Source organism: Urocampus carinirostris, chromosome 4 (assembly GCF_059441175.1).
Source record: "Urocampus carinirostris isolate Australia breed hairy pipefish chromosome 4, RoL_Ucar_1.0, whole genome shotgun sequence".
Taxonomy (NCBI): Eukaryota; Metazoa; Chordata; class Actinopteri; order Syngnathiformes; family Syngnathidae; genus Urocampus; species Urocampus carinirostris.
In genome coordinates, this window is record NC_142352.1 from 29,511,730 (window position 1) to 29,538,226 (window position 26,497).

Consider the following 26,497-nt stretch of genomic DNA (forward strand, 5'->3'; position numbering starts at 1 on the left):
ACAGATTCCTTTTTTCAACAGAAAACTACTAAACTGCGTCGGATCATATTTGTCAAGTATTCCTACCCAGTTTGATTTGTGCGCTCCTTTCGTGTAGTGAGGCACTTTGGAGGCGTGTTTAAGTCTTTGAGGGGCGGAGCCTGTTCAATTGTGCCGGGAAGCGCGCGCGCCTGGAAGGGACCGCGCAGATTCTTCAAGCAAGCGCTCAGTTTAGTACGAGCGGGATTATGAGAGCATCCCTTCGCTCTTCCTCCGCGCGTTTTCGTTTTCCTTGTTTGTGAGAGGAAAGAGGATGCAGGAGAGTCACTGGGACACGCTCAAATTGACGTTCCAGCAGCCACTATGAAGTCCATCATCAATGCCTTAAAAAAGGAAGGTAGGGCGTCTTATCATAACATAATTGTTTTATAATACAGATATTGTCTCTTTATGGGTTTAATGCAGGGGTGTCCAAACTTTTGAGAAAGCGGGCCAGATTTAGTAAGGTAAAAATGTATGAGGGCTGACTATTCAGCCTGCCATTCTGTCAATAGTCTTTAATAAATTCACCCACAGTGTAAAGTTTGCATTCCTTGGCAATCAGCGTCGCAACCTCTTAGCTCGCCTGTGTAGCATTTTCATTTGACTCTTAAGGTCTCGTCAAAAATCTGCTGTACTGTTAAAACAGCTTCTTTTTGCTTCACCTTTTCACAGAGTTTGTTTCCAGGAAGCGTTTTGTAGTCAGCAGGTTTTGTCTGACAGTGCCTCTTGATATTAAATTCTTTGAAAACAGACACAGTCTCTTGGTAAATTAGGCGGACGCAGTTCTTTCGGATTTTCGAAGAAAAAACACTCCGACATAACTTGTCCTGGAAGGGGCAGCCCTCACATTCATCTTTCCTTTTTCTATTTACAGTCGCCATGTTGGAAATGGGGTGGGGTAAAATTCTCACATAAAGCCAAGAGCAAGGTGGCTAGGGGGCTACTGCCATCATTTGGTGAAATGGTATTTGTTTTTTTTGTTACCAATGTTTCTTTTATCGGCGAGCCTCATATTATTCATTTTATGACAGAGGCCGCGGGCCAGTAAAAATTTTATCGCGGGCCAGAACTGGCCTCCGGGACGGACTTTCGTCATGCCTAGTTTAATGTCTTAGTGGTCAATAATAATAATACAATGGTATTAATGATATAAAGATCAAGCTTTCTGTAGGAGGAGAGCGACAAGTCCAGTTGTTGGCGATAGAAAGCATCTTCCTCTGCCTTTTGGTGCTTTTGTCCATCCAGAGCGTTTTGTTGGCATTATCGCTTTTAGAAAATCTTTGAAAACGATTTGCGCATACTTAATTTTTTAGGTACATGTTCAACTCAGACCGCACTGGCAGAAAAGGGGCGGGGCAACTGTTGAGCGAATCAGAATACAGAACAAAAGCATGATGAAAATCGGCAAAGTAGCAAAACCGCGATAAGTAATCCATGATACAGCAAGGGATAAGATTTCTTACATAACTTCCTTAAATTACACACCAACAGTTTTCATAGGTGCATTTCGAAGCCGTATATATAGTTTTGCCGTTGTCGCGTTCTTTTAAAACGACCTGCGATACTCCGAACCCATCAAGTAGAGAGAAACCTTTATCCATCCATCCATTTTCTGCACCGCTTATCCTCACTAGGGTCGCTGGGGTGCCGCCATCTTTGGGCTGTGGGCACGGGACACCCTAAACTGTTTGTCAGTTGCAGGGTACACGGAAACACACAACCATTCACACGTTTATTCTACGAAAGGGCAATTTAGAGTCAACAATCAATCAGAGTACCTTGAAGAAACCCACAATGGGATGGAGTGAACATGCAAACTCCACAGAGGGAGGCCGATAGCTGGATTTGAACCTGGGACTCCTGAAGCAGTAACCACTCAATCACCGTGCCACCCCAGAAACCTCTATTTATCTATTTAATTATTCATTCATTGCTCAAGTACAAACCCAAATTACAGGTTCAAGAATTTGTTTGACAAAGTACTTCATAAACGTTTTTATTTTTTATTTTTTTACATAGAATTTCTGTACTGTCAAATTGCATTGCATTGAGGAGCATGATACATAATACATGATACTTTGTCTGCATCATGTGGCCGTGATGGAAAACTGCTATCACATTCACGGGGTCGGCAACTTAGAATGTTGAAAGAGCCATATTGGGCCCACAAAAACATAGTTCCGGTGCCACAAAAAAAGCCCTATGTATGCCCTCTGAGAAAACACATACTTCTTTCTATTTATATGGCTTGGAAAATGTTAATAATGTGTCCTGTTTGTCCTCTGACTAAAATCATTCATTCTTCTATCATCAAACATTTCTTTGAAAAAGTACCAGGGAGCCTCTAAGGAGTGCCAACGACCTGCATGCAGCTCCAGAGCAAGTTTAGTGTTTCGAGAAGTCCAACTTTGTTGGCGATATAAAGCATCTTCATCTGCTTTTTGTGCTCTTTTCGGTCCAGAGCGTTTTGTTGACATTATCATTTTTAGAGAAACTTGAAATTAAAAATGATTTGCGCGTATGTAATTCAGGTTTAGCCCACACAGACAGACGCAGAACACAGTGCACAATGAAAATCCGGCAATAAATAGCAATGGATTACTGTATTCATTTCCATCCATCCATTATCTGGACAGCTTATCCTCAGTAGAGTCGCGGGGGCGCTGGAGTCCATCCCAGCCATCTTCGGGCAGTGGGCAGGGGACACCCTGAACTGGTTGCCAGCCAGTCGCAGGGCACACAGGGACAGACAATTCGCTCGCCCATTCGCACCTAGGGAAATTTGGACCGGATAATTAACCTGACATGCATGTTTTTGGAATGTGGGAGGAAACCGGAGTTCCCAGAGGAAACCCACACAAGCACAGGGAGAACATGCAAACTCCGCACAGGAAGGTTCGTCGCTGGATTTGAACCCATGACCTCAGAACAGTGCCGCACACGTGCCAACCACCGCCCCACCTTGCTGCACTGTATTCATTTCATTTTAAATATTTAATTTCTGTTACAACGTTGGTAAGTCGCTGTCTATTTGGGTTACAGCCTTGAAAAAAATCATCGAATTGACTCAAAGGAGTGATAGCAGTTTTTGGGTCATTGAAAGCAATAGGACATTAAACTCCCAAGAGGCAAACACACACACACACGCACATGTGTCATAATTATGCCGTGTTCCCCTCCACCAAACTGAATCCAAAGGAGCCCCTTCTGTCAGAGTGTGAAAATGAGAGTGTTGGTGGCTTTCACCTGCTGCTGGCGTCTCCATGACCGCAGCCGGGGGTGGGGCTTCATCTCACTGAGCCCAAAAAGTTGTCATGGATGTCAGAAAACATGAAAATGACTTATTTTGAATAACGGTAATCCCTCCAATAAGGCAGTTAATGGGGACCAGAATCCCCCCACAAGTATGAAAATCAGTGAAGAAGAGACGCCTCATAGAAGACCACTAGGGTCAAACTTACCTCAATACGATGTGCTTACCAAATGAGAGTATACGACTGTTACAAAATAACAACTATAGATTCAAGAATAAAAAATAGAACACAGAATTGCAGTTGAAAGGATGACAGCAACTGGCTATCTGCGCACTAGCATTGGGTATCCTCGGATTGAGCCAGGTTCCTGCAATGATTGAAGTACAACCGACCTGAATGTTGTGATTTTCAACAAATTCTTGCTCCAGGTCATCTGTTTCTTAGGTAATGGCTCTGGTGCGATAGAAGCTCGGCAGGAAGGCTTATTAAGTAGCCTAGCCGCAATATGCCGGACCTCCAGCCCCGACATTATTTTTCTCCCCCGACTCCGCCTCGAAACCCTTCGCAGACACAATTACAATCCAGGGATTACAATCTTCATATTCTTCTTACTGAGTCACTCCTTGGTTTTCCTGGCTGTGTTGTTGTCGCGTTGCAAGACCCAGCCACGACCCATCTTCAGAGCTCTGACTGAAAGAAGGAGGTTGTTCTCCAAAATCTCTCCATGCATTAGGACAATGATTTACACCCCATTAATTAATTTCATGTGATACATTATCCTGTCCATATGATGGCGTAATCAAGGAAATTATTGTGTGTGAAGCATTTCCCTGTAGGGTTTAACTACTTTCTGGGGTTTCAGTTTGCCATCACTACTGTTCATCATATTGCCAAATGATTAGTAAAGAATGTCAGTAAGAAGTGCTTCTCTGCTTTTCTAAAGACATGCAATGCTTTTCAGGACAGGTGCAGAAGGCAAGAAGTAGGAGTTTAATACTTAACATAACAAATGCAGGGATCAGTGTAAAGTAACCAGCAGGAAAACAAAAGTTGAGAAAACTCCCACAGAGTGTGGGATATAAAGCAAAAACACATCATATTATAATAATAAAAAGACATTTTATTTTTCAGTGACACATTGCTACTTCTGGCTCCACATCCAGGTCTTGGGCATACCTTAGTGGCTACCTGTCGCTTTTTTCAAAACTGTTTGATTTTTGCAAGACAGAACCTGGAAGTAAATGCAGTTTTCCATAAGGGCCACATAATGGTGGAAAAGTCTTATGTAAAGTGAAGTAGATCATAATGTTGTGCAAAAAAAACAACAAAATTCCCTCTATCCCTCCACCCATCCATTTTCTAACCCGATTATCCACACTAGGGTTGCGGGGGTCCTGGAGCCCAATTCAGCTCTCCTTGAGCAGTTGGCAAGAACACCTATAAATATATAAAATTATAGTTTGACACTACGGAACAATTTGTGTAAAAATGTTGATAAATTACAGTACTTTTATTTGTTAATTGGGTTTGGTCGTGAGCAATAATCAGATAAATCAATAAATTAAGGTTTCTAGTTCATAGATGTTCACGTTTTTCTGGGGGTTCTGCCCCCGATTAACCACAGGAAAACTGTACTTGTTTTTTTATGCATTTATGTATATGATGTTAATGACGGGAGCACGGCAGCTGAGTGGTTAGCGTGTCTGCGGCACAGCTCTGAGGTCATGAGATTGAACCTTCCTGCGTGAGGTTCTCCTCATGCTGGTGAGGGTTTCCCCCGGGCACTCCGGTTTTCTCCCACATTACAGAAACATGCATGTCAGGTTAATTGGCCGGTCCAAATTGTCTCTAGGTTTGAATGAGTGAATGAGTTGTCTGTCTCTGTGTGCCATGCGACTGGCTGGCAACCAGATCAGGGTGTCCCCTCCTCACTGCCTGAAGATGGCTGGAATGGCCTCCTGCACCCCCGCGACCCTACTGAGGTTAGGCTGTGCAGATAATGGATGGATGGATGTTAATGACGTTTGCCGGACTTGTTGGACTACTAACAAGATCTGTATCTATTGGGTATGTGACATTATGGAGTACAGATCACATTCTAGCATTGCTTCTCTGAATGTCAAATATGTACTTCAATGACAAGTGACCCAAAATGACACATATGGAACGATGACAAATGCATGTAGGCATCCATTAATATGGAATCACATCGTCACGCAGTTGTGTGTGAAATGACTTATTTTTATTTTTATTTTATGCCTATGAAAGGATCACATTCAGTCCCCTTGTCCACATTCAGTCATTAGAGCGGCACGATAGTTCAATAGTTCAAAGGCACCTCTCCACTTATGAGTCCTACTAATTGTACTTTGGGCTGTGTCGTGGGACTTGACCGACCTCTTTTCTTCAAACTAGATTCTTCTCTGCTGAATTTCACCTCCCACAAACTGGGTTCCTTTTGTTATACCAGAATTTGAACTTGAAAAATATTACTAAACAGGAAACTTTCATTTTTCTCTTTAATGGAGGTATCACACTCAAATATTGGGCACTTCTACCTATTTATTGATATGTGCTCCTTCACTCACCATCAGTGCTGGGGGTAGAAGTAAGATCTTGGGCCCGCACCCGACCTGAATTTTGGGTCGGGTTTCGCTATTTTTTCTTTCTTAAATTAGTGACGTGTCGACCCGCAGTCTATGGTCTGTCATGTGCTCAGCTATCTAGTCTCTATTCATGTAGGTAGAAAATCCGCCACACCATGACGCACTGTGCAAAGTGTCCTAAGAGCAATTCAATACAGTCCGCAAATTGCCTGGTGTGTCTGAGGCTGAGAATGGAAGCTCCTTCCTTGTCGCCAATGTTATTTTCAATAAGGTACTGTACTTGTAAACCAGCTCTTATCACAACACTGTCGGCACTTTTGTGCACTGGTCCTCACAATTAATTTGTGCAAATTCGGGTTTTCAACTCAAGATAGTTTTTCAGGCGCAGGGTGGACTGGGCCTTGATACCCACGGGCCGGTACTTGTCCGATCTTACCTCAAGTTGTGACTTACTCGTTACAAAGGTTTGCAATGACGTTTCTTGGTAACGAGCAACGTAACGTTATTAATCAAATTTTGTATCTCTACTGTCGTTATTACATAGCAAATTAAAACGTTAATCTGTGTACTCATTCCATGCAAATTCTGAATTGCAGTCTCCTTTGACTCTTGATAACTCTTGTATCACTCATGTTGTCCTATTCAACCTCTGTAGGTGGCCGTGTTTATATTTTCCAACGAGGTACGACTGAAACAGGTATGGAGGGCTGTCTCAAGCACAGAGTACCAGCTCGCTGAGTTTCTCCTAATAGAGATAATTTCCTCTAAAATATACACACATATAAGTCAAATTTAGAAATGTAAAATAAAACACTAAAATCAGGAGGTCGGCTTATATACAAAATGATAAACAACAGTGCACAATGATAGTCTAAATCACTGGTTCCTAAGTGGTCTGACTCCAGGGCCCAAAATTCCATTCTAATGACAAGCTGCTACCCAAACAGGAAAACATTTCCTCTTCTCAGACTGATGAAAGGATTTTGCAGTTTAAAGCAGCGATACAAATATATATTTACATTTTTATTTCAAAAAGCAAACTCAAAACGAATGACTCGTACCCCTAACACTGCTTAAAAATAAGCACATATTAAAATAAACTAAAAAAATTAATAAGTCTTTTCCCCAAACATGGATAACTATTTAATTAGGTAGTCAAAAAACATTAACCTACAGGTAAAATGCTAAAAAATATGACATTTTAAAATCATTTACTGTACCTTCTAGCGGCACTTCAATGGCAGACTTTTGTATACCATTTTTTAAATTTCACAATCGTTCCTTCTTTGACTAAAATCGTTGATTTCACTTTGACACTTTCCCTTCCCAGTATCACTAACTTTCTTGGGATACATTATTATGGGAAGAAAAGGGAAATAAAACCAACAAAATCACAATAAAATAAGATGTGGTCCCTCTCAAACATGCCATTTGACTGTACAGGAAGAACTGTACAAGCAGGGGTTATCTCCATCTACTGTTAAAAAGTGTAATTGGCCCTCTGTTTTTTCTTCTTAGCATTATGTTGCCAAGGGAAAGGCCCACGACCCATTGAAAAGGGTCTTTTGAGTCCCGGCCCACCAGTTGAAAAAACATTGGCCTTAAGAACTAACACTGGCGCCCGAAGCAAACTTCTTTGCAGGTGTTTAATAATCAAAATGGAACCGAATTCTTCATTGTAAGGCCTTGTGCCGTTTTTGGCGATCTCCATTTTGCTCTTGGTAGCAAAATATAATGCACATTTTTTCATGTTTTATTCATCAATGCTTATAAAGAATCTTCATGTCCCTCTCGGGCAACGGTGGGAAACTATTTGGAGTTACGGGCCACATTGGGTTTGAAATTTTGGCCGAGGGGCTAATTCTGGAGACCTATCCAATTTTTTCATTTATGAAAAAGATTACATGCCGAAATCTACACGTTATATTTATTTAATTTATTTTTTAATCAATTAGTTTCATCAAATTGGTTTTGGGAAAAAAAAAAAAGAAAATAGTATAGGAAGTCGACGGTTTAAGCACTCAATTTGATATTTAGCTTTGTAGTATTACTATAATTATTATTTTTTTAGTATTATTGTAGTGTTTCTGTAGTCAGATTTTTGTAGTATTTCTCTAGTGTTTTTGTAGTATTACTAAAGTTTTATTTTGGCAGTATTTTGCATTATTTCCGCCGTAGTATTTAGGTAGTACCTCCATTGTAGCATTTTTGTAGAATTTACAGACTAAAATTATTGTAGTATATCTGTAGTATTTTTGTAGTATTACTGTAAGTGTATTTTTCACGTATTTCTCTCATTATATTTCTGTAGTAGTATTTTTGTAATATTTTTGTCATAATATTTCTGTACTAGTGTTTTTGTTTTATAGTACTACTATAGTGGTATTTTTGAATTTTTCGAAGTATTTCAATAGCAGTTTTTTTGTCGTATTTATGTAAGATTTTTATAGTAGCATTTTTGGAATGTTATCATACTTGTATTTTTGCTGTATATCTTTTGTAATATTTCTGTTGTAGTATGTTAGTATTATAGTATATCTGTAGCTGTATTTTTGTAATATCTCTATAGTATTTCTTTTTTTCAGAATGAAGACAAAATAATATTAGGTATGTAATATAATGTATACGTTTAGGTCTTTGTTTTTAAATGCTAAATTTGATATTTAGGTTTGTAGTAATTTTGTATTTTTTGTAGTACATGAGTAGTAGTATTTTAGTTTAAACTTTTGTTGTAGACACAAAGAGACAATAAGGACCAATTTGGCACTGATTTTTATATAAGCTGTACTTTATTCAGTTTTTTTTTGGGGTGATTATATTTTGACCGTTTTCATTCGGCGGGTCGGATAAGAAAGCCTGAGGGGCTGCATGCGTCACTCGGGCCATAGTTTGCCCACCCCTGCTCTAGGGACATCGAAACATGTCGCTGAATTCTTTCCATTTAACTGCCATTTGTATTATTATCAGAACCATTTGATTTCCTTCTTGCCTAAAAAAATGGAATCAACATTTAAACAAACTGCAGTTTGTATTTCCTTGGGTTGTCTATGTGATATATGAAAACTGGTTGGATGATCTGAAACCTTTGTGAGTGATAAATGCGCAAAAAACACAGAAATCAGGAAGGGGGCGAAGTCTTTTTCACAGCACTGTACTTGATGAGAGTTGCACACCACTGGCCCATATGCTTTTGTGTCAGATCGAACCAATAATGGAGCCGGCTCATTATTTCCTTTGGTCACCAGAACTCTTTGCAGTGGCAGCAGTGCATGCGGGGAAGCGCAGAAGACAGCCTGAAGCCATTTCCATGAGGGGGACATGATAACGAGCTGCTTAGTGTAATCGCAGTCGGCAATCGTTTTCTGCTCTTTGCTGTGCTCAAGAACCCAAAGAGGGGCTTCACAGCTAGAGCGGAAATTAAGACCTTTATATCTCTGTATGCAACAGACGTGTTAATTAAGCGAGGAAGTGCTAATATCTAATAAGCTAACACTCTGTGAACGCCTGTGGATGCCTCTGTCGAGAAGGTTTGATCATCAACGTCCAATTGGTGATTGGAATTATTCAGATTCAGATTCAGATTCAGATTCAGATCTACTTTATTGTCATTCTAGTACACGTGTATACAGAACGAAATGTCGATGCATCTGACCCCCACAGTTTCCTTGAATGTACAGATATAAATAATGTTGTATTGTATTTTGGCTACGTATAGTATTTTACCATAGTGCCGATAGTGCAAGAAGAGTAGCTAACCAGATGTGCAAAATGGGCAGTCAGGTTAACAAGTCAGGTACACAGTAACATTAACACTGTAACAATAACGCTGTAATTACAATAGTGCAGAGAGCAATGTGCAAGGAGTGGCAAGCTATAAAAAAAACTGCCAGTAGTGCAAAAAGTCAGATTAGCAGCCGTTTAGATTTAAGTTAACTATATGTTAGATTGACCATTTAACAGTCTAATGGCCAGGGGGACTAGACTATTGCGGAGCCTGGTGGTCCTGCACCGCACACTGCAGTACCTCTTCCCAGAGGCTAGCAGAGTGAACAGTCCATGATGCGGGTGAGAGGGGTCCCCGGTAATGTTTTTAGCATGGGATAGGCAGTGCTTCTGGCCAATGTCCTGAATGGAGGGAAGTGTAGTCCCGATTATTTTCTCTGCTGTCCTCGTTACCCTCCTCACACTACCCCAGTCGGTAGCGCTGCAGCCTCCACACCACACAGAGATACAGCTGGTCAGGATACTCTCTATGGTGCCCCTGTAGAATGTAATGAGGGAGGGTGGGGGCAGGTGGGCTCTCCTCATCCTCCGCAGGAAGTACAGGCGCTGCTGTGCCCTCTTAACCAGTGATGCAGTGTTCACGGACCAGGTGAGTTTGTTTGTAATGTGCACCCCTAGGAACTTGATACTGCTGACAACCTCCACAGCCTTGTTGTTGATGCAAAGTGGGGCATGGTTTATTTATGTTTGGGTAAAGTTCAAAGATTAGAACAACAACAAAAAAAAAATTCTGATATTCTGTATTGCTTTTGAGCAACTTTTATGACTGTGCAGTCAAACGCATTTTAGCTCAGGGGCCACATGATAGAAAAAACACTCTCACAAGGGCTTAGTAGATTAATGTCATAAAAAAGTGTGTCTTAGAATTATGATTCAGTCAAGTCAAGTCAAGTCATGTTTATTTCTGTAGCCCTTAATCACAAGGAGTCTCAAAGGACTGCACAAACCACAGAACCAGCCATAACGTTGCCTGCCCCATTTTTCCCCAACTTGAAACACAATAAGATGACTAATCGCAAAATAAACCATTGTTGCAAAGTATTAAGGATTGATGATCAGAATATATGGGCAGCACGGCGGGGCAGTGGTGAGCGCGTTTGCGGCACAGTTCTGAGGTCATGAGATCGAACCTGCTGTGTGGAGTTTGCATGTTCTCCCCATGCTTGCTGTTTAGGATTATATGGTTGGTCCAAATTGTCCCTAGGTGTGAATGAACGAGTGAGTTGTCTGTCTCTGTGTGCCCTGCGACTGGCTGGCAACCGGTTTAGGGTGTCCCCAACCCACTGCCCAAGGATGGCTGGGATGGGCTCCAGCACCCCTGCGACCCTACTGAGGATAAGCGGTGCAGATAATGGATAATGGATGGATGGATAATCAGAATATATAACAGAACAACACTTTGAAATTAAGTTTATTATAAATCTACTTATAAGATTCATTGCATGTATATGACTTCGCTGTTTGCCATCTGCCATCAGTATGTACCTGTATTTACTCATCTTCATTCATGCAATGTTTGCGTTGCGTCGTCTGCCACGTGAACTCCTCTTACCACGATGCTTTTAATGTACATTTACGTTTTGTAGCGTCATCAATGTTGTTAGCTTCTTTTGAATCTTTCTTCTAGGGCTGAGGTTTTGGCTTGATTCCTTACTATTCATCCATTTTTCTTGTGTTTTCTGTGTGTCTACTTTGGAAAATGATATGCAAATGCGCGACCTTATAAGGCTCGAGAAAGTCCAGAAGCGCGAAGTTACTCGATGCGGGCTTCCGATCGGCTGCCGAGTATGCAAATTGACGAAAAACCGAAATTCCGAAATTTCCAAACCGAACGAAGATTTCAAAATCGGAATAAAGCAAACGTTTGATTTGAAAAAAAGGGTTACGTTGTTTTTTTTTTTCTTGAAAAAGTTGTCGGACACCCGGGTGGAGAAGTTTTGTAAATTGTATGCCCGACGTAAAAGATGCACGCCTCGGGCGTCCGGGCAGACGTTATTTCAGACACTGCCAACATGAGTGCAAGGAAAAACTCAAAAACCTCAACATGAGGTAAATGATGAAACCTTTTCCTTATAACGAAGTCCTCAACCGAACTAATTTCTTCGGCTCTTGTTTTCTTCGTCCAAATACTCACTACAAAGTTTGTGTAACAGGAGGCTGTTTTAGGTTAGATGGGTCCATCCTCCTGAATGTTATACTTTGATTTAAAAGTGTACATTATAGCAAACAAATGTGGTAGTGTAAGACACAAATATGTATTTTTAACACACAATGGTAAATTTAAAAAAATCATGTTCATTTATTTCAGTATTTTTATGATCCAGACGGGAATGTTTTAATAGGGAGTAACAAGGGAACTATTTGTTTCCTCCTTATTTATCCTACTTACCCAAAAATGCTCACACATTGCTTTTTAAAGAGTGAAACAGGATGATCCTAGAAAACAACCATGAATAATTCTCACATGACAGTGCCTTCCTAAATAGACAAATATTTTACCAAAGAACAACTTGCAGATTCCCTTATTTTCTTGGTGCTCGGGAGGCTCAATTAGCTTGACGAACTGCACATTGATGTGAAACTCCACTGCAATGATGAGGGCCACCTTCAACAGCATCAGCTGCAGCTGCCTGATACTAATACGATCTGTGGCCCAGGGTGTAAGATTCAATTATAAAATGATTATTGAGGTTTTTTCCTCATAATTGTAATTTTTTACGACGTATCCATCTCTTATAGAGTCAAATGTGCATTTGCAAACAAAAAACAATTTAATTCATTTCCATTACTGTTTATTTTAAATGTAATGTACGAGATATTTGGAACTTTTCTACTCGCTGATGCCATCTTATGGCTCGTGTCATCATTGCAGTTTATTTCAAGTTCCTATTGTGGCACATACAAGTACTGGTACTTGCATTTCGCAGATGGGCTCAAATAAATCTTTCTTTTTTCGTCTTTTTGGGTGTTTGCATGTTTCATATGTACTTAAAGACAGGCATTTTCTTACTTTCACCATTTTCATGCTACAGTAACAAAAAACTGTAGTGACAAGCAAAAAGTGATGCTCCAATGGCGCACAGACATGCTAGTTCCCTTATTTTGCATAGCGTCACATAGTTCCGTCTTCTTTTATGTGACAACCAAATATTAATACATATTTTTTATGTCGACATTACACATGCAGGCTTTCACCCCAAAATGAATTCATCCATTCATCTGATTTCCCATATAAATTAGAGATCCATGGCTGTGCTATTTGGAAGGTTTCGTGTGCGAGTGTGTGTGGGTTGTCAGTGGTCGTAGGTGGTGCTTTACGGCGTCTTCTGATCATTTGTGAGATGGGAAGAGAGAAATAAAACCTGCGCCATATTTCCTTTTCTTTCCTTATCGGGAAATTTTTGTACATATTACGACTGAATAAGGAGAAAGCTGGAGTGGATGAGACGTGATTGACACTAGCACATATTTCCAAACATGCTTTGAGAAAACGCGAATGAGCGATGCTTCGCGTAAAATACGAGCCCTAAATTTCTAGACGACAGCACAGTGGCTTCCATTCTGGTGAGGTTTGTGCTTTGTGTGTTGTTGTCACTGGTGGTTGCCACGATAACGGACCAAATTGCATTCGCTTGTCATTGTTCCTCGAGGATTAAAGGAAACTCCAGTGACCTGACAATGACTCTGATGAAACAAATGAGAACTGTAGAGTTTTGGATCGATAATTTTACTGCTGTTCAATTCGGATGTATAAATTGAGGACTTGATTTGTGGGTTAAAAAGCTTAAATATCGTCAGTACGTAGTAATTATTGAATTAAGTGCCAACACGTTTTTGCCCCTGTCATGTATTATATGAATAATGTTGGCAAAATTATTCACCATTTACTCCTTCAGGAGTGCGTCATAAATGTTTTCAGATGGCATCACTGTGTTTTGTATTTAGAGCACATGCATTGTGGATTACGCCAGCTTGCCGTTTCTTGTGTCAACCGCAAAATTGAGGAATTTGGCGACAAAATGAAACATGTTTAATACTTGGAGCAATTGGGAGCAGAAGTGTGATCATTCATATAGATTAATTAGACCTCTGTGAACTTCGGTCTAGTGTTGCTGGGCAAAATGTTTTTCGTGCCATGAAAAGAAAGCCACACAGTCCTTTGAGACTCTTTGTGATTAAGGGTTATACAAATAAACATGACTTGACTTGACCGTGGTTAAAACTGCAACATTTAAAATGTAGCAAAAAAGAAGCTGCGTTTAGTCCGAAATTTACAGTGGTTTGAACAATGGCTCTTAATTTAGAGGCTGCTGTTCACTAGTTTTCTCTTTAAGGTGGTTTTACGTTTGTGTCAACTACAACTTAGCTGAACTTTAATGCGGCTCATCTCTTTTTACACAATCAACATCCCTTAGGTTCTTAGGTTGTATTGTTTGTCCAGGAGATTTTTCTTCATAGCATGAAATGTAGCCAACACATCGTCTAACATTGCATCCTCTTAATGTATCTACTAATAGTTGTGGGTTATTTTTAAATACGGGTGCCTTATCTGGAATCGGTATCAGTCCCAAAACTAGGATAAAATATCATCTAACTGCATCCAAAATCCAAATATGCAACCCACATTTGCATTCACATACCTTTATAAGCTGTGTGTTAGATTTTGCTTTTCCGCCCAACAGTGCCTAGATGGAGCTGCAGAGCCCAAGTGATTGCAGAAACAGTACAACATAAGTATTTAGATTTATGAGTTGACCATTTACTGAACAAAGAAGAGAGGAGGGGGACTAAAAGTTTATATCCAGAATTTTTTTTTTTTGGAACTCAGTGTTTATGATCTCTTTCATTGGTTTGAGCTGAGAAAAAGTCAAACAAAGGTTGATACCGTTTTTTAACCAATATTAGGGGTGCAATTTATACACAAATAAACACGGTATTTCCTCCTCAACCTTCTCAACTTTAAAAGACCTGACCCATTTTCATGCCTTTCTCTCGGGATGCATTGCAGGCATGGAGGCAAGGCCAAGAGGAAAAACTAGGACACTTTGGAGAGAATTTGTCTCTCAGCTGGCCTGCGGATGCCTTTGGATGATATTGTTGGATTAACCATCTCTGATTTTAGATAGAAGACTTGAGCTGACCTGCTAGGTTGCTGTGGCCTTCCTTGCTTTTGGTGTATTCCTATCTACAAGCACTCTCGCACACATTATCCAGTTTGGACAGGTTAAGACCACTGAGTCTCAAACATGTGGCACATGGAAGAGGAACAAGACAGTATAAGACTAGGCACTATTTTTACATAAGACAGAGCCCTTCTGCCTCATGCAGAAGAAGGCTCCGAAGCTGTAGTTCAAATCTTTCTGGGATCCAGTAAATGGTTAAAAGAGAGTTCCCTGGTCCTCTGGTTCTTATTCATAATATAGCTAGCATTTAAGATAAAAAAAATGGGCTAATTTTCAGGCAAACCTTTAAGTATCTTTTGATTATTTTTTTTACCATTGTTTGATCAATATGTCCATCCTACCGAACAATACATTTGAACTCAGGAGAGCACAGTTAAAAATCTGCTCATGCAGATGCCATCGTCATGTGTCAATGGGTTTGCACGTGATTTCAAAATTTTAAAACTAAATCTGAGCATAAATGTTGTTCAACTCTCATCAAAAGATATAATTAAATGGTCATCAAGATTCTCCAAGATTGAGTTCTTGGCACCATGTGGGGGCGGACTTAAATAGTTGGTTGTCGAGAATTTCCCAGCCTTCTTGACAGTGCAAACCTTGGTGTTACATTGGGGAAAAAGTTATTTTATTTTTAAGAAAAAATGTTTTTCAAGACCCTGTTGTCTTACTCTTCTCTAGTGCCTTTCTGTGAGGCTCCAGCGTACTCCAAACAACGCCAAGGTCCATCGTCTGGCAACAACGGCGGAAAAAGCCAATACCCCGCATCGCTATCGGCTCCGCGGGTCCTACTGCGCTCCAACAGCGACAACAACCTAACAGTCAGTCAATACCAGCAGCACGGTTCACCGAGCAATTGGGAACTCCATCTTCAGAAGCACCCTAGCAGGGCTCCCCAGCAGGGTCATTCGCAGCCTGGCTCCTCAGCTTTACATCGCAGCCTGTCACCTCAGCTGCTCCAGCAGATGCCCAGCGGCAGGCCCAATGGTAATGTGGTGGTTCGAACCATGGGAAGGGGATCAAGAAGCCGGTCACCCTCCCTGAGCCGGCTGGGGGAGGAAGCCCGGCGGGCTATACCCTCACAGCGCCAACCCAGGTGAGCCTAGACTCAAAATCTTAACCTTTCTTATCTAGTTCATCATATTACTGCAAAATACATATACATTTTTGGATTTTCATATGAAATAATTATTGATTTGGTAAATAGGGTCTATTTCTCAAAGTACAGGAATTTCTCTTGTTGTTCATGTTGTGATAAAGTGTATCTCATGTTGTGCTCGTACATCGCTTTCCATAACCATGGACTTATTTACAGGACTGTCTCAGAAATTATAATTTTGTGATTTTTTTTGTTCTTTCTTTTATGTAATGCATTTTTTAAAAAGTCATACATTTGGGATTATTTACAAATCAGCTGAAATATTGTACCTGTCTTGGTATATGAATCTAATCCAGGTTCCTAAGGCTATTGTACTAGCTGTACCACTTTTTCAACTCATCTGGAAGATTTTTCTGGCTGAATTCTACATCATTTACCCTTATGTCTAGTCCACTTTACTTGATAAATTCCAGATCACTTTTATTATTAGAGACGAACTTTTGTAGGCAAAATTGTCCTTTAACACATAGGACTGGGGCATTGTTCACCAGCTTGACGGATGTGTCCACAACCTTAATGTTTATAATGCACTCGTCAACACACAAATTATTTTGAATGAATTGTGCTGCACAGGGATATCCGTTTCCATTTTGCTTTGAGATAAGTATTCTCTTCTTTTCGTTTGGTGTGGGCATAATCAGATAGAAGGCCTTCATAAACGTCAGCTGGAGTCATTCGAGGCAGCTCTCCGATGGATGTGAGATTGCACAATGACGTTTTTGGGGTTTGCACTCAGGGATACAGTCCTCGTAGATGCTATAGCCCAAGTAAAATTTTGACATCAAGCGGTTTTTGTCATTGGCATCATTGCTGCAGTGACACTTTGATTTCTGACTTTGGTAGACAATTCTAGTATAGTAAATTCATAATCAAAATCACGTTTATTATCATTGTGTTGCTACAAAACTACCGATTGCTCTGGGGAAGAATCTATTTCTCAGTCTGTTCACTCGGGTCTTGTGGGATATGAACCGCAGACCTGATGGTTACAGTTTGAAAAATAGTTCACCAGGGTTAAGGAGTCTTTTGGGATGTGTTTTGCCCTGCTGGGGTAGTGAGAGCTGACAATGTCCTCCAGGCTGGGCAGGGGCAGCCGGTGATTATTTGGGCCATGTTTATGAGCCTCTGTAGGGATTTCCTGTCCGCTGCAGAGCATCCTGTACCACGCTGTGATGCAGTGCGTTAGAATGCTCTCTATGGCAGCTCTCTTGAATTTCACTACCAGCTTCTCCTTCAGATTGTTCCTTCTGATCACTCTTAGAAAGTGAAGTCGCTGCTGGGTCTTCTTGACCACTGCCGGGGTTTTGGCCAACCAGGAGAGTGCCTTTGAGATATGAATCGGATCGAGTGGACCTTGTTTCACGCTGTCCACGTTAATGTGAAGCCACACTGGGTTTGCTCTGCTCTTCCTGAAGTCCAGGATTATCTCCTTGGTATTTGTGGTTTTCAGTGGTAAAATGTTTTTTAAACACAGAGCTGGCCCAAGGCATAAGCGAACTAAGCGGCTGCTTAGGGCCCTGCGACCACTAGGGGGCCCTAAACAACGGTTAACTTCTTTGGTGCCAACTTTGTCCCTTATGTCACTTTTGTGTGTCTACAACAAAAAACGTTTACAGAAATACTACAAAAGCACTACAAAACTATCAAATACAGTGCTTAAAAGCCGGGACCTCATATATTATTTTGCTTCCTTTTGGAACAGAAAAAGATAGTATAGAAATACTACAAATATACCATGATACAAAATATTGCAGAACTATTACTTCAGAGTTACTAGAAAAACACAACTACAGTAAAATTACAAACATTCTAAAGAAATATGACAAAAACAATACTATGGGAAAACTACCCAAAAAAATACAAAAATACTGCTAAAATACTGCTTTGGAAACACATCAAAAATATGTCCATAATAGTGCTACACAGAAATGCTACTACAGAAGCATTAAAACAGAAATACTACACAAAATCTATGGAAAGACGACAAAAATACTACAACAATAAAACTGCAGTAATCCTTTACTACAGAAATACTACGGATGTACATCAACAATTCAACTATGGAAATACTACAAAATAATAAAGAAATAGTAAAAAATATGAAAAAAATATTAATGGTGTATTACTACAAAAACACCAAAATCATTAAAGTACTGTTATACTATTAACAAATAACAGACATGCAACAAAAATATCTACTATCGTAATACAACAGTAATATTAAGAACTATGGAAAAACTACCAAAAAAATTACTGCAGAAATAGTACAAAAATTAAAAATAGATTAATACTTCAAAAAACTACTGAACTTCAACTGAAATCCAACTACGGAAATACGAAAAAAATATTTTTATAAAAGTACAACTATTGTAACGCTTGAAAACTAAATAGTGCTTATATATTATTTTGCTTTAATTGTGATTGTTTCAAACCCAATTTGATGAAACTAATCTTGTTCAAAAGAACAATACCATGTAAATGTCTGCATGTAGATTTATTCCCAGATAAAAAAATTGTATATTTTTCCAAGATTGGCACCTGCTGTGCCCCCCGACTCCAAAAAGTTGGCCACCCCTGGATTAGAACATGGATGGAGTTCTCATAGGTATGAAAAAGATCAAGTAATAAGGGGCCCAAAATCTTGCGTAGGGCCCAATGAAGGCTGACAAAACACCACGTTTTTAGTCTTTTGACCTCATCATACACTACTTCTTCGACTATTTTCTTTTGATTGTGTCTAGCATACACCTTGAACGTGGTTTCCATAACATAACATCAATATATCTTTGTTGCTGTAACCCAAACCTGAGTACTCCAGACCTTGAGAGTCACGTGACCTGCACGATTTTAGAGGTTTCTCTTCTACAACTCAGGTTATACCAATTATCAGCTCATTAGCAAGCTAGCAGAAGATTGTTAATAATCCTGGTGACTGGAATCACCTGTATTTAAGCAGAGAAAGCTTCAAAATGTCAGAATCTGAACAATACTATTTGCTTCGATATTTCTAACCAAAGCTTTCCATTTGTCTTATGCAGTATAGAACCTATTTTTCTTTTGAGGAAATACAACTTCTGACACATATCATTAAGAATCGTCATGATTTAAAAAAAATTCTCAATATGATATTCTTTCAGTTCCAGAGTCACGAAGCAAACAATGCAAGGTTAAGATACAGGCAAAGTTGTATAAAAAATAAAATAAAATAAACAATAGTGGTAAAAAATAATAAATGTAATCTAATGGTTGGATTTTCTGACTTGATTGAGTATTTAATAAATAACTACTTATAGTGCCCAACTTACGAACGAGATCCTGTTGCTTGTTCGTAAGTTGAATTTGTTCATAAGTTGCTCCAGTGCTATATTTTTTATGTTTAAGGTTTGTATAAGTATGTTTAAGGCTTGTATAAGTAGCCTGTATTGTTTTGTACTAAAAATAAACATTCCATAAAATAATATGCTCTATTAAGGTGAATAAGGTTAAGTTAAACTTACTTTTGGAAGATAAGCTTCAAGTGGCCAAAAAAAGCGTTCCGACAGTATCAAGCTTCCATACTCCACTTTCATTTCATATGAAACGGCTTGCCTCTTCTCTACACTTTACACCAACCGTATTGAATGGATGCACGAGATATTAAACAATAAAAAGTTCTTAGCGCGCTGGAGATACAGTATAGTATGTTTACGAACGAACTAGGAAGAGGAAGCCAGATTTCTTCTTCGGGGTGGATGCTGGGTGACCTCTCACAGTGCCACGCTGCGGAGAGAAGCACTACAGAACTGTCCTCTACTCGGAAAAAGGTGAACACAATACAAAATCGAATTTATAGCAATCTCTGGAAATTTTTCAACATCCCACAAAATGTTGGTATCTACCGTTTTTTGTAAGTAGAATGGTCGTAAGTGGGGAGCGTCTGTATTGCAGGACAAACAGTCTCTCGCCACCCTTGTTAAAAAAGGGAAACAATTTCAGAATGTGTTGTTGCTGGACTTAACAATGTTTTACCAAATCTAATCTTAAAAGAGGTGAGAAGAGGACTCCAACTGAGTCCTCAAACCACATCAAAATGCCCTCATTCCTGAGCTAATAAGAGGGTCTCTTGCTTGGGATGTGTTTGTGCGGGGGGCCACCTCCACCTGATTTGTTTTGTCTGTTGGCAATCTGTGGCAAGAGCGAGAGCATGTGTGATCGGCGAAGGATTCAAGTGTGACGGGTGTTTATCTTGGAGCCATGTAACTGTCAATCCCGAATGAGACACATGCTCACCGCCCTCTTCCTCTGCTTCCTCGTCCTCCTCCTCTTCCTTGGCAGATGGACTCGTTTGGAAGCACTGTGCAGACCCAACACTACCCACTCTCTATGCGTAGTCATCCGAGTAAGGGAAGGAAGGGAAATAGACCGAATGTAGAAGCTGTAAAGTGCAGCAGTCGTTTTAAAGAGTAGGATCTTTAACAAATTGCAAATGGTAAGAGGGATTAAAAAGCCCCCATCTATCTATCTATCTATCTATCTATCTATCTATCTATCTATCTATCTATCTATCTATCTATCTATCTATCTATCTATCTATCTATCTATCTATCTATCTATCTATCTATCTATCTATCTATCTATCTATCTATCTATCTATCTATCTATCTATCTATCTATCTATCTATCTATCTATCTATCTATCTATCTATCTATCTATCTATCTATTTAAATACCAAAGCTAAATCCCTGTAGTGAGTGAGAGGTGACTAGTCAAGAACACATTCACTAAACATTCATTCCACTTTGCTCTTCCAATCCCGACACCAAAAATTTAGCTCAACAAAGGGTGAGTTGCTGTGCCATGCAACCGTTCATCGGCAGAGAGGCCTGATAGCATACATTGGTTTAGCCCCTCCGCATCATATGCGTCGATATCAGTCATTCTTAACTATCGGCATACATATCCATCCCTTGCACACACTCTTGCGTCCATTAAATGAACCGACCTCACCTCCAAAGTACGTTATCACCCCAAAAATGGGACTTATACATAGTTTTTCCTTCTTAACTATGCATTTTTTGGGCTGGTGCGACTTATACTCGGTAGAGATTCCTAGTCCAAAAAATACGGTAATTGGGAAAATGAAAGGACTAACCCAACTATTGCAATCTAAATTATATCAAATTCGGACCAAGACCTTAATCTGGTGATTGTGCACGATAACATGGCTTTTACATCATCGGAATACCGGATATGCGCTGTTGCCGATTGGATTTGTTATGGTTTGACTGAGAGGATTCAAGCGCGGACACAGTTAACTAGTTTATTGTGGGTAGAGTAATAAGCGCTCCACAGGGGGAGGAAGGGATAAAACTGTTATAAAACCGGGCTAAAGCTGTTATAAAACCGGGCTAAAGCTGTTATAATATAAGAGGTCTTTCATGGACACAAAATGAGTCTCAAAGAGATGGGAAGGACGCAAGGGCAGGGGGTATAGCACCAGTATGGAGAGCAAAGATCCGACCCAGGAAACTGTCGGCGCAGTTATTTTATACAGGGTAATTGTAAGGAAATATTCTGCAGCCTTTTTGTTTGTTGGCGCCCTACAGACAAAGGTGTCATGCTGTTCTCGAGAAAATTGCTTTAATTATATTTATTAAGTTCAGAATCTACTTCGGTGGTTACTGATAAGGCCAGCAGGTACTGCTGACGATTTACCCAGGGATGTGATTTTTCCGCTAATTCGCGGAATTCCGCTTTTTTTATCTCCAAAAATAAAATTTTAAAATTTCCGGTGTTTTAATTGGTAAAAAAAAACGATTTCGTCTCGACAGCATGCCATTTGAGTGTTTCCGTAACTGAAATGAAACGTACTTGCGATTGGTTGAAGTCTCGTGTTGACCAATAAACGCGCTTGTTATAGGAGTGTGCCATTGTTCATTTCTCACACGTTTTTGCCGGGTGTTTAAAGAAAGATGTCCGTGATCGAACGCAAAGATGCTCCGCGAGCTAAAGAAATTGATAAGATTGTAAAAAACAAGTTTCGATGGGACTGGTTGGAGAAGGAATTATCTACGAATGTTGGAAAGAAGACTGTGACGAATTTGTTCAATGACTTTATTCGGAAGATCGATCGTGCCGGGAAAGCACTTTGCATTTGGTGTCATGATACCATCGACTATGGTGGGAGAGGTTTCAAAGCTCTTGAAAGTCACGCAAAGAGCAAAAAACACGTGAAAGAACTCCAGTCAAGAACGACAAATTATTCCATCGCTGGAAGTTTCGGTGCCCAAACGAAAACTCCAAAACTTTACGGCCTCCATCCCTTATTGACATCACAATCGGAAGCGGTAATAAAGAGACGTGATCCACCCCAACAACCTGTACCAGTTGCTGATAGAGTCGTGAATTTTGAGGTAGGTGGTAAACTTTTCAAATTTATTTGACAGTTTTCCCATTTTTTTCGAAAATATTATAACGTAATAAAAATGGCCATAAATATTTAACAATTACAATAATAGATTTTCATGTGTACATTACACCAACACTTTACTGTAGGGCCTATACTTATTGTACTTTCATTTATCAAATACTTGGATACGCTGCTATTAAAGAAATAAATTATTACATTTAAAATATGATTTAGGAAATTTAAAAATATTATTAAGCCTAATAGTAATCAAAACTATTGTCAGTATTTATATTTTTTAAATTAAGTACTTGTATGATATTCTACCATTGATTTTCTTAATGGCCACGATATTATTATGGTACATAATTTACTTAATATTAATAACATGGTTAATCATTGACACAAACTCAAATGAATGCTGCATGTTTGCACTTTTTAGGTTTCAAGATGTTGAGTGTCTTGATGTATGCAGTTACAGAGATGATCTTAGTCGAATGCATGATTGTGTTTTTATCAGAGCTTGCTGCATGAGGTATTTTATGTTTTTGTTATCCATTATGTATTAAGAATGATTGATTAAATGATTTATTGCATGGTAAATATTATTTCCAATGGTTTGTAGCTAATTTTCAACATTTTTTTGTCACCATAATAAATACTCTGACATGTGAATGTGCATGAAAGTTTAGACTAAATCCTTTTTTATTTACTTTGGTCGCATGACATTTTGGATTATAATTCAAATAATTATTTAAATTATTTAATTGTTTACTGATTATTGTTAAATTTCTTTTATTCTTCAGGCAATGCTGTTGGGAGTGCTGGCCGAAAATTCTCTTCCGTTCACCATGGCCCCAAAGCTCATCACACTGTCAAAGGAACTGGCAAGGGATCCAAAAGCTCTGAATGGACTGTCCATGGATAGAACCAGTGCATCCTACAAAACAAAGTATGGCCTTGCCCATACTATGCTTGATGAGACTTTAACAAACTTAAGATCCTCCCACTTTTCAATGAACATTGATGAGTCCACCAGCAACAATCTACACCGTGTCCTGTGTGTTCTCGTCAGCTATTTCTCCCCGTCGACAAAGTCTGTTGTGGTGGAACATTTAGCATCTTTGAGTGTTGTTAAAGTTGACGGCAAATCTCTCTTTGATGAACTCTCAGCCCTCATGACCAAGAACAATATTCCCTGGAGCAATTTGGTGTCTGTGTTGATGGACTCATGTGCAGTGATGCGGGGTTCCAAATCTGGAGTTGAGACGCGTTTGCGAGAGGGACCAGCACCACATCTCCTTGACATAGATGGGGATACCTGCCACCACATCCACAACGCCTCTAAGCATTTTTGCAAGCCATTTGAGTACAAGATTGAAGGACTCCATAATGATCTCTTCAACGATTTCAAGTGGTCAACCGATCTGAAGGAAGCTCTTCAAGAAATTTGCTTTCTGACAGGCATCACCTTCACCATGCCAGAGAGATTTGTCAGCCATCGATGGCTTTCAAACTATAATGTTTCAATGTCCACCTTACGCCTCATGGATGTCTTTACCATCTTCTACTATGCATTTCTTGGCAGAGGAGATAAAGAACTCTATCTTCCCACCATCATGGCCATCTACCACAAGAAGGATCTTTCAAGAGAAGTCAAAGCCAAACTCAAAGACATACAATCAGCTTTAGGCCAAAAGAACATGACTGAGGAAGGAAGGAAGAGGAAGCAGAGGATCTATGAGAAGATATTCTTCACAAGATTGGATACGCTTCTCACCCTCAACCTGTACACAGCAGTTCTGCCCTTGCTGAAGAACTATGTGATCACCTTTGAGACGAAAACGCCAATGATCCACAAGCTGAACGACAAGCAAGTGTCCTTCTTCAAGAAGTTCTTGTCCTGTTTCCTAAAGCCAGAGTCCCTTCAAGGCTGTAAACTGACAGAAATTGAACTGAACAACAAAGCCAACCAACTCCGAGAAAATGATATTTTCTATGGTGGTGTCACCAGCAAACTGATGGATTCTTCTAACAAGTCGTCAGTTGTGTTCAAGTTCAAAGCCAAAGCCAAGGCAGCATATCTGGCATGTGGTCTGTACCTTCAGAAAAAGTTGCCCATGAACAGCAAGCTTCTGAGAGCAGCCTCTGCCATTGACCCACTTGCCAGAGGACACAGCTCAACTTTAAACCAACTGAAGAAGCTGTCGTCGTTGGTCACCAATGTCCTTGATGAGTCAGAGCTGGGGAACTATGATCTCGAGGTGAGAGAATACCAGTTGGACAGTGAGTTGCCAACACCTTTGGACTCAGAGGGGAAGGCAATTGCACTGGATCGTTGGTGGGCCCAAGTCTTTGCTGTTGGAAGATACCCAACCCTGGCCAAGATGGTGAAGGCTCTCATGAGTTGCTTCCATGGGCCGCAAGTAGAGGGGGCTTTTAGTGTCATGGGTGATGTCCTGAACCCCAAAGCATGCAGAATGGACATAGCCACATACAGTTCTATCCAGACTGTAAAATATGCCCTAAGAGCAAGAAATACCACCTCTGTCAGCCATTTTGGAAGGAAAGACATTCTGATGGATCCTGTGCAGTCCATACTGTGCCTAAATCTGAGGACATCCTCCAAAAGGTACAGGGAGGAGAAGGATGCAGAAGCAGCTATGTTGTCTGCAAAACGAACAGAACTTGCTGTGAAACAGGACACCCAAATGAGCAAGGCTGCCTCAAGAAGAACCATCAAAGCTGCACAGAAGCAGGCTAGAAAGACCCATTCCAAAGCAATGAAGTCTAGGAGGAAGTAGTGTTTGGGTCATGTGAATGGATTTAGCTGTGTCCCGACGGATCACCACCTTATCGTGGTGGGGCACTTTGCGCGTCTCCATGACCCCCAGAGCTATGTCGGCGGGAGTCTCGTACTCCTGGTAGGGTTACCCAAGCCGAACAGGTCGAAGGGTAGAGTCCAGACTAAGAGTGATCCCAAAAGCTGGTGGCGGCACGCTTTGAGGCGGTTTCCTACAGACCTGGATCCCGTTAGCCGCCTGCAGTTGTAGAAAGATGCCGGTCGTCTAGGGTCTCCCTTGCCACTGGAACCATCTTCTTTACAATTAAGATAGTGGCGTTGGGGAAATGTTTTTTAATGTGACTGATTTTGAGTTGACTTAAACTGTAATTTTATATGGGATAGTTCAATATACATTGAAAATTTATGCTGTTGTCTTGTCTATTTCTTTGTCATCTGAGTGCATTGAAAGTACTTAAAAAAACCCATGAGCTCCGGGGGGGGGCTTCGCCCCACTTTTCCCCCCACCAGGGCACTGCCCTGGTCCTACCTGGTTTCCCCCCCCCCCAGCTAGCAATCACACCCCCCCCCCCCCCGCTAATTTTCAGATAATTTCACTTTGGTCAAATCACATCCCTGTTTACCGCACAAATTAGTTCCCACAATAGCTTCTTGTGTCTCTAGTAACAAAAAGGAAGCGGATCTCACAACATATTCTATTTTTAGCTTTAAATGATTGATTTTGCAGTTCATTGATATAAATAATGACTGTTCAGTCTTAAAGAAAAACATGTGGACACACAAATAAATAATTGACATTGTTTGATTCTAACAAACTACGATTTATTTGCATGGCAAGGAAAATGAAATAAAAAATAAGAACTAAGAACGTTGCTGATACTAGAACATGCGGTTTTAGCAAGGGAAGGGGGCAAAAAATTGTGGAGCAGGAATGAAAATACTGATCAGTAACCCTGATTTTAAGCTAGTCAACTCATTTAAATGATCAGGTATTTTTTTCTAGCGTGTCAAATTGAAATATTCATGCCCAGCACCAAGAACTGTTTGTTGCGTTATCTTTTGTTGTGTTACCTTTGGGTCAGACGGGGGAAGGGGGGGTAGGAGGTAATGGTGGTGGGTGGGTTATGACCGCATGGCATCTACCCGCTTACGCAGAAAAGGCTCCCTATCCCTTTCTTGGCTCCATCGTACCTTTTTTCAGCCAATGGAGATGAAAAATGAGAGAAAAGGGCAAACCTAGCCACATAACCGGTTTGACCCAGGCCTCCTTGCCAAGAAGGCAAACCCTTCGATCTTGGCTTTGTT

The 26,497-nt window shown here is 40.2% G+C and overlaps 2 protein-coding genes across 2 annotated transcripts in view; both read left to right on the plus strand.

Moving 5' to 3' along the window:
• The first annotated feature begins 223 nt into the window (after window positions 1-223).
• The window catches only part of LOC148367249 (SH3 and multiple ankyrin repeat domains protein 2-like), a 130,452-nt gene continuing 104,178 nt past the window's right edge, over window positions 224-26,497 (plus strand). Inside the window, exons 1-2 of the mRNA XM_088334080.1 lie at window positions 224-376; window positions 15,526-15,940. Coding sequence (XP_088190206.1) covers window positions 343-376; window positions 15,526-15,940 — 449 coding nt within the window. The 5' untranslated portion in view covers window positions 224-342. The remainder of the gene's footprint in view (window positions 377-15,525; window positions 15,941-26,497) is intronic.
• On the plus strand, window positions 21,729-25,691 carry LOC148367250 (uncharacterized). Its single transcript, XM_088334086.1, has 2 exons — window positions 21,729-22,396; window positions 23,196-25,691. Exons 1-2 carry the CDS (start codon window positions 21,956-21,958, stop codon window positions 25,191-25,193), a joined length of 2,439 nt encoding a protein of 812 aa, XP_088190212.1. The 5' UTR covers window positions 21,729-21,955; the 3' UTR covers window positions 25,194-25,691.

Bases quoted from the DNA above. Each gene is read 5' to 3' on its own strand.
- LOC148367250 (XM_088334086.1), top strand. From the start codon at position 21,956: ATGTCCGTGATCGAACGCAAAGATGCTCCGCGAGCTAAAGAAATTGAT. The intron at 22,397-23,195 runs GTAGGTGGTAAA...TTTATTCTTCAG, and splicing joins ATAGAGTCGTGAATTTTGAG to GCAATGCTGTTGGGAGTGCT.